The 7,552-nt window shown below is 39.8% G+C and overlaps 1 protein-coding gene across 1 annotated transcript; it reads right to left on the reverse strand.

Annotated features, from left to right (window-relative positions):
• Nucleotides 1-1,025: 1,025 nt before the first annotated feature.
• On the reverse strand, nt 1,026-1,625 carry LOC137260389 (uncharacterized). Its single transcript, XM_067798057.1, has one exon. The coding sequence runs from the start codon at nt 1,623-1,625 to the stop codon at nt 1,026-1,028; it is 600 nt and encodes a 199-aa protein (XP_067654158.1).
• Nucleotides 1,626-7,552: the final 5,927 nt, after the last annotated feature.

Consider the following 7,552-nt stretch of genomic DNA (forward strand, 5'->3'; position numbering starts at 1 on the left):
AGAAAGACAGAGGATAACAGTGCCAGAAGATAGAAGAGAGAAAGAAAGTAACAGTGCCAGTTAAGAGAAGAGAAACAAAGTAACAGTTCCAGATGAGATAAGAGAAGAAAAAACAAAGTAACAGTGCCATATGCGATAAGAGAAGCGAAACAAAGTAACAATGCTAGATGAGATAGCAGAAGAGAAACAAAGTAACAGTGCCAGATGAGATAAGAGAAGAGAAACAAAGTAACATTGATAGATGAGATAAAAACAGAAAAAACAAAGTAACTGTGCCAGGTGAGATGAAATAAGAGAAACAAAGTAACAGTGCCAGAGGAGATAAGAGAAGAGACACAAAGTAACATTGCCAAAAACCGAAGTAACAGTGCCAGATGAGATAAGAGGAGAGAAACAAAGAAACAGTTCCAGATGAGATAAGAGAAGGAAAACCGAAGTAACAGTGCCAGATGCGATAAGAGAAGCAAAACAAAGTAACAGTTCCAGATGAGATAAAAGAAGAGAAACAAAGTAACAGTTCCAGATGAGATAAGAACAGAAAAAAACAAAGTAACAGTGCCAGATGAGATAAGATAAGGGAAACAACGTAACAGTGCCAGAGGAGATAAGAGAAGAGAAACAAAGTAGCATTGCCAAAAACCGAAGTAACAGTGCCAGATGAGATAAGAGAAGAGAAATAAAGTAACATTGCCAGATGAGATGAGATAAGAGAATCAAAGTAACAGTGCTAGATGAGATAAGACAAGAGAACCAACGTAATAGTGCCAGATGAGATAAGAAAAGAGAATCAAAGTAACAGTGCCAGATGGGATAAGAGAAGAGGAGAACCGAACCATATGAGAAGATGAGAGAGCAGATCAGCATCAGAACTGGACTTGAAGATAACAGCAGAAAAGAAAAGGAACAGAACGAGAGACTTCGGGTGGACTTCAGATGTATAAATAATAGGCTATTTATGTAACGCCTTTCCACGTCACAAGGATATACTCAAAGCGCTTCCTGAGCTCTAGTTGCAATATATACAGCTAGTAGGTACAAATGGTTATACGCCACGTGTAACGGAGAAATAAATGAGTCTTGAGTCGTGATTTGAATGTACTTAGGGAAAGAGATGACCTAAACTCAACTGGAAGACAGTTCCACAGAGACGCTGCTGCATATGAAAAAGTTGTGAAAAAGCCAAATGATTTTAGATTATAGCTTGGGACAGCAAGTAACAGTCGTTGTGATGTGCGCAGAGTTCTTTCTGGAGAGTAGTGTGTGAGGAGGTCCTGAAGGTAGGAAGGTCCTGAGTTATAGAAAGACTGATAGGTGAGGCAGAGAATCTTGAAATCAGTCCTTTCACGAATACGGAGCCAGTGTAGAGATTTCAGAATGGGATAGGTATGGCAGCGTGGACTGGTGAGAGTGATGATGCGTGCAGCTTTGTTCTGGATTTTATGAAGACGATGGAGTTGAGACGAGGAGATGCCAAACAGTGAGCTCTTGCAGTAATCCAGGCGAGATAAAATCAATGTCCACACTAGGGTGGCAATGGCGTCCTTTGTCAGTACTTTGCGGATGCTGCCAATGTTCTGCCGATGGTAGTGGCAGGTCTGTACTAGACGATTTATCTGCTTCTCCATACTGAGGTTTGAATCCAAATGAAAAAGGAATCGAAGATTGCCCAATGGAAATATCTGTGATGACAGATTTCTTTTGTCTTGAGACTATGGAGATGACCATTGTTCCTGTTTTTTCATCTTTCAGTTGAAACTTGTTAGCAGACATCCAGGATTTTGTGCTGGCGAGGCATGCTTCGAGGTTGGACTTGCACTCTAGCTGACTATATTCTGAGGACTTGAAACTGTCAAACAGTTGGCTGTTGTCTGCATAGAAATGGTGGGGCACATGGTAAGCAGGCATAATGTTTCCAAGCGGTTGAGTATACAGGCAGATAAGAATGGGTCCAAGAACTCATCCCTGGGGAACTCCACAGATTAGGGTGCGACTGGATGATGATGATGTTCCAGTGTGAATGGACTGGATTCTTTCTGAGAGGTAGGACCTTAGCCACTCAAGAACTGTATTGGTCAAACCAAATTCTTTCCGCAAACGTTCAAGAAGAATTTGATGGTCAATTGTGTCAAAAGCTGCATATAAATCCAGAAGCACAAGCAAAGCAGAGTTGCCTTGATCGACTGTAGATGTGACTGAGTTCAAGACGTAACTTAAGGCAGTTTCTGTGCTATGAGCCTGTCTGTAGGCAGACTGGTAACAATCAATCAAGTTATGCTGAGAAAGATGATCTGAGTGTTGTCGTTTGACTACTTTTTCCAGAACTTTAGAGAAAACATCGAATTCGAGACAGGACAATAGTTTTTCAGGCACTAAGAGTCAAGCATGGTTGCTTGAAGCAGGATGGTACACAGCCTGATGATAAACTGGTTTCGAGGAAAGCATTATTTTCTTGACCTCAGATTCTGTTACAAGATGGAATGAACTGAGCTGGGAGTCTATGATCTCCTCGAATACAACGTCATCGGAAGAAGAATTAACGTCACATCTTAGTTTCCTGATCTTCTCACTGAAAAAGGTATTGAAATCCTTTGCCAAGATCTTTTCCACACCGTGAGGAAGCAAACCGTCTGTAGATTTTCCAAGGATTTTGTGGAGAGAGCTGTGTAAGCGTTTGGGATTGTCTGCACTCCTTGAGATTTCCTCGTTTATGTTATGAGCGCGACCATTCCCGATTTCTTTGGTAACATTGTTGAGGGCACTTTTGTAAAACTGTCTATGGATTTCCAAGCCAGAGATGCGCCATGTGTGCTCAGCAAAGTGTGTCTTCCTTTTTGCCTCACGGACTTGATCGTTGTACCATGGTGATGCTTCGTGATTACGATTTTGCTTCAGTTTAACAGGAGCGTGTTTATTTAAGACGGCCGTCAAAGTGGAGTTAAGGAGATCAGATAACTCATTAACGTCATCATATGTGTTAGAAAACATATCTGAACTATCCAGATCGTGACAGAATGTGCCAATGTCAATTTTCTTCAGGTTGCGAGCTCTGATGAACTCAGTGATTGGAGTGGGTCTTTGGAAATACAAACGAAGGAGATCATGAAATGGTCAGACATCTGTAGATCATTGACTTCTAGGTTTGTTACCAGATCATCAGATCCTGAGAGAACCCAGTCTAGGAAATGACCTGAACGATGTGTGGAACTATTAACGTGTTGTTTAAGGCTGTGGGATTCCAATATGTTGAGCACTTGCTTAGATAAGGAATTATGTTTCACATCATAATGGACATTAAAGTCCCCCATGACTACACAGGATCCAATTTCGGGACTTAGTAAGTCACAGAGTGAAGAAAAGTCATCACAGAACTTTGAGTTAGTGGAGTTATTCATCTTTGATGGTGGAGGCCCATAGAGACACACAAGTTTGAAAGATTTCTTACCACAAGTGAGTATCGAGCAAATATTCAAATGATAGAAAGTCGGTATGTAGATTTGACTTTTCAACAATCAAAGCCTTCCTGAAGATAAATGCAACACCACCTCCTCTCCTGTTTAGCCTACGTCCATTAACCAGTTTGTAGCCTGGTGGGATACTTTCATGGCATTTTGACTCATCACCGACGGCAGCTAGCCAAGTTTCAGTGAGAAAGAGCAAATCGATGTCATGATGGAGTGTATAGTCGTATATTTCAACCGTTTTATTTTTGCAAGATTGGGAATTAAATAGATGAACTTTAATCAAATCCGAAAGTTATGAATGTCCACTTGGTTGAGTTCCTCGGACATGGGTTGAAAGCTGGTTTACTGACTTATCCAACTTACTGAACGTTGCACTTGTTGACTGATTGTTCTTTTGTTTGCGTCGTCCACCCTGGCTACCCCTTGCAGCTGGGCTGATACCCCGGTGCTTGATTAGTTGATGTACATCAGGGTCAATCCAATGTCTTTTCTTTAACTGCTTGCCTATATCAATCAGTCGGCTTCTATTCAACTCAGGCTGGCACACTCCCATTGTCACAAGGCTGTGAAAGCCGCTTGCTTCCTTGATTGGGGAACAATGGGAGGCTTCAAATATTTTGAAAATCCACACAACTATTGCAATGAAAATGAACATTTTCTAAAGTGCTTTTTGCTTCACAGATACACATTTCTGGATATGTTAGAAACATCATGAACAAGTAGGGTTTTTTCCAGGAGTGAGTGAGTTAATATTTAACGTCACATCGGCAATATTTCAGACATATCGTGACGAGAACATTCTTGGAAAATAGAAATTTATGCATATGATAAAAACCTGTCAATGAAGGACAGTAAAACAGCTAGAGTACCACAATAAGAATTAAAACTAGCGTGAAAAGTTAAAACCAATATCACTATTTGGACAGTACAATGTAAAAACAGGCTATAGATCACCAACAACTGAAGTTAGGTCACCATACTAGAGGCCATGGGGACTTACAGTGCTTCTGCTACCTGCATGGTCCCTGGCTGGATTTAGAACAAGAGAAGACCTCTTGTCGTATAAATTTTCATAAAGCGGATTGAACACAGTTATAGGCAGGGTTAGATTTATTGGAATATAAATTAGTAATGTATTGTAAAGACAATTTTATACGGCTCTCTGTAAGAGATGGTTCATCAGCCTCAACATAGAGACTGGCAACAGGTGAGGTTCTAAAAGATCCAAGACAAAGTCTTAGACCTTGATGATGGACAGAATATAATAGTTTAAATTTGCTTTTACAGGCTCCACCATATACAATGGAGCCATAATCAAGTTTAGATCGTACCAATGATCTGTATAAGTGAAGGACGGTAACGTGATCCCCTCCCCACTTGGAATTTGAAACAACCTTTAACAAATCTAGTGCCTTCAGACATTTAGCTTTAAGGGATTTAATGTGTGGCAAGAAGGTTAGATGAGAATCGAAAATTAAACCCAAGAACTTGGCCTCCTTCACAACTTTAATTGGAGTGCCATTTAAAGATAGTTCCGGATCCTTATGTGGCTTATATTTTCTACAAAAATGTATACAATTAGTTTTGGATTTAGAAAATTTAAAGCCGTTTTCAAGGCACCATTTATTTATTTTATTTAAACAAAGCTGTAGTTGCCGTTCAATAGTAAGCATATTTTTACCACGACAAGAAATGTTAAAATCATCCACAAAAAGTGATCCATCAACTGAATCATTTAAAACCTTGGATAAACTGTTGATTTTAATACTAAATAAAGTGACAGACAAATACTGCCTTGAGGGACACCCTAATCCTGATTGTAATGATCAGACAGGGTTGAACCCACTCGTACTTGAAATTGCCTGTCTTTTGAAAACTCTGATATAAAAAGAGGCAAACGGCCTCTCAACCCCAAATCATGTAAATCCTTCAAAATGCCATGCTTCCAGGTTGTATCATAAGCTTTCTCAAGATCAAAAGAAAATCGATACAGCGTGTTGTTTATTTACTATAGCATTTTTAACAAAGGATTCTAAACGTACCAAATGATCAATGGTACTACGATTTTTCCTGAAACCACACTGAATATTTGTGATCAGGTTATTGGTTTCAAGATACCAAGTTAATCTATTATTTACCATACGTTCCATGGTTTTACAGACACAGCTAGTTAGAGATATCGGTCTGTAATTCGACGGATCTGTATGATTCCTGCCAGGTGTTGGTATTGGGACTACAATGGCATTACGCCATGAAGGGGGAAATTCCCCCGACGTCCATATTTGATCAAATATATCTAAAAGTGCCATTAGACATGGTTCAGGTAAGTGTTTCAGTAGCTGATAATGTATATTATCATCACCAGTTGCCGTGTCATGAGCTTGCTCAAGTGCAATATGTAGCTCATGTAATGAAAACACTTCATTGTAGTCTTCACCATTATTTGAATCGAAATTAAGTTTTGTCTTTTCCTGTTGTTTCTGGTATCTCTGAAACTCAGGAACATAATTTGTCGATGATGAATTTTTGGCAAGTGTTTCTCCAAGTTTATTTGCAATTTTAGGTGTGTCAGTAATTAAATTGTCACCATCTTTAAGATGGTATACATTCATCAGCAATTTTATTTAAAACATCAGAAAATAATTGAACAGGATCGGTTATATGACTGAAACATTCGGGTCTTAATTTAGATGCACATAAAGTTTGAAATAACGACCAGTCTGCCTTGGCAAAATTCCATCTGGTATATGATGGAGAATCAGATGGAGTATTTTCTGATAATATAGTTGGAAAGTGGTCACTTCCACAGAGGTCATTGTGGACTGACCAATCAAATTCATTAAGTAGAGTAGAGTCTGCGAGAGACAAATCTAGACAAGAGTAGGTGCCAGTTGCAGGATGCAGATAGGTGGTTGAATCATCATTGTATACACACAAGTCATTATTGGCTATAAAATCTTCCAGTAGTTTACCTTTAGTGTTAGTGTTTGTACCACCCCAAATTGGGTTATGGCCATTGAGATCACCCATTATAATGCAAGGTTTAGGAAGTTGGTCATAGAGACCTTGTAGATCAGACTGCTGGAGTGCTGAAGAAGGCGGAATATACAGAGAGCATAGTGTAAAGGTAACATGAAGAGTTAGTCTCACTGCAACAGCTTGGAGATTTGTTGTGAGTGCTACAGGACTATGGATAACATCCTGCTTTACAAGGATTGAAGACCCTCCAGTGGCCCTGTCACCCGGAGGTGACAAATAATTATATGAAACGAACTGACGTAAATCAAAAGTATCTGTCTGCTTCAAATAGGTTTCCTGCAGACAGAAGGCTGATGGTGCAAAATCCTGGATTAGTAGCTGTAACTCATTGAAATTGGTCCTTAACCCTCTACAATTCCACTGAACTATAGTTTTGGAACGGACTATCTTTTAGGGGCATTGATTGGGGATCTGCCCCGCACTTTTTTGGTGGGCGACAAGCTATGTGCCCTTTGATGGGTGTGTTCGGACACTTCCATGTCCTCAAGCGAACCATATTTATTATAAAGTTGAACACGATTTTCCGATCCTTTGGAGACTCTGCCACTCTGAAGTTTTTTTTAGAAAGATCTGGTCTTGGTTTGGGTTTACTTTTAACAACCTGTTTGACATTTGCAGTTGACTGAGATGGTGTTATCTCCTGTCGTGTAGATGTGTCATGATTACTCAAAGACTCAGATTGGATTTGGGCTGAAACTGATGTTTGGGTGGATTGTTCCGGTGAAAACCTCTCGGGAGTATTAGTTTTCACCCATGTCAAGTCTGTTTGACAGGTTATTGATGTAGTTTTGACTTTGGGTTGTTTTAGGGTTGACTCTGATAGTGGTCTAGTTACTGATGCATACGTTTCAGTTAGTTCTGGAGATTGTACAAGTTTTTTAGCTTCTGCAAAACTGATGTTTCTGGTAAATTTAATTTTGTTAATCTCCATCTGCTTTTTCCACATCGGGCACTCCTTGGAGGACGACGAGTGTGCTCCAAAGCAGTTGGCACACTTTCTAAAACTGCTCTCACAATCTTCCGTCACATGCGTCTTCTCATTGCAGTGAGCA

This window comes from Haliotis asinina, chromosome 13 (genome assembly GCF_037392515.1).
Source record: "Haliotis asinina isolate JCU_RB_2024 chromosome 13, JCU_Hal_asi_v2, whole genome shotgun sequence".
Classification (NCBI taxonomy): Eukaryota; Metazoa; Mollusca; class Gastropoda; order Lepetellida; family Haliotidae; genus Haliotis; species Haliotis asinina.